Source organism: Eurypyga helias, unplaced genomic scaffold (genome assembly GCF_000690775.1).
Source record: "Eurypyga helias isolate BGI_N326 unplaced genomic scaffold, ASM69077v1 scaffold25927, whole genome shotgun sequence".
NCBI lineage: Eukaryota > Metazoa > Chordata > Aves > Eurypygiformes > Eurypygidae > Eurypyga > Eurypyga helias.
The window spans coordinates 10,825-12,141 of record NW_010264009.1 but is presented as its reverse complement, the minus strand read 5'-3'; the positions used below and the strand labels follow the sequence as shown (position 1 = coordinate 12,141).

Below are 1,317 nucleotides of genomic sequence, written 5' to 3'. Positions count from 1 at the left end.
ACACGATAAACCTCACAAACAAGTCCCCTCCCGGGCACCCGTCGCTGAAATGCCCGAGGTTGGAAATAAACCAACCAGCCCCAGCAGCCGGGGGGAGGCTGCCTCCAAGAGCTCCGGCACTACCCCCGCTTAAGGCCGAGGAGGGTGCTGCAGCAACGCCCGCCTGGGGACCATCAAACCCAGAGCCAGTTCCCAAACAGAACATTTTGGCCAGGCTGTTAGCGACGCACTAGCCACAGTCCAGGTTTTTGCAAAGAGTTAGTCCAAATTTTTGGAAAGAAATCAAAAAAAGGAACACAAGTTTTAGAAAGCCATGGCGATGGGTTCTTTAAACGCAAGGCACTGGTACGGAATGTCTGAGACAAGTGGACGCATTCAGGCTGGAAATCAGAATAATGTCGCTAAATATTATAGCAACAAGGCTCCAGCACGGCTGTGTTGGTGAGGTGGAGGAAGGGAAACAGCTTTCACAGACTCACAGAGCGGGTTGGGTTGGGAGGGACCTCAAAACCCCCCCAGTCCCACCCCCTGCCACGGGCAGGGACATCTTCCATAGCCCAGGTTGCTCCAAGCCTCATCCAGCCCGGCCCTGGACACTCCCAGGGATGGAGCATCCACAGCTTCTCTGGGAACCTGTCCCAGTGCTCCCACCCTCTGCGGGAAGAATGCCTTCCTGATGGCCCATCTCCTTCTCCCTCTTCCCGTTCAAACCCGTTGCCACTTGTCCCATCAGTTCTGGAGGATGCTCCTTTCCCTCCACGCCAGGGAGGGGAAGGTGGGGGTTCTGTATTGTTTTGGCTTTAATTCCTGTTTATTCTCCCCAGGCAACGCTGGCACAGTCCATGCCGCATCCTGGGTCCCCGGCTGCCAGCGGGACTCCTGAGAAGCGTTTCAGCGGAACACCCACAGCAAGGCAAACGATGGGGTACAACCTGTCTTACGGAAAACTGCCAGGTAAAACGCTGCTGGATATGGGTGCGACTGGGGAGTGCTTACTGGGCTGCCACCAGTTCCTAGTGACATTCTGAAGGAACAGGTCGTTTCAGCAAAGGCCAGGCACTGCCACCGGCTGCCCCGCGGGTGTCACTCTGGCTGCCCCACACCAGCCAGGTTCAGCATACGAACAGTATGAAATCCCGTGCTACCGTTTCATGAGAGAATTTATGATTCTGAAGCTTTTCCATAAACATTTACACATGAAATCTCAAATTCCCCAGAGACTGTGATTTTTACGCACAGTAAGGTAAGGTAAGCTTAAAATGAGTGTTTCGATGACCTCGCAGAGTCTCTCCAGAGCCCCAACACCTGCTAAACGAT

General features: G+C 54.2%; 1 protein-coding gene across 1 annotated transcript in view; it reads left to right on the top strand.

Moving 5' to 3' along the window:
- Positions 1-920: 920 nt before the first annotated feature.
- The window catches only part of GPR87 (G protein-coupled receptor 87), a 2,137-nt gene continuing 1,740 nt past the window's right edge, over positions 921-1,317 (top strand). The window contains 1 exon segment of the mRNA XM_010156260.1: positions 921-954. Within this exon segment, the coding sequence (XP_010154562.1) occupies positions 921-954 (34 nt within the window).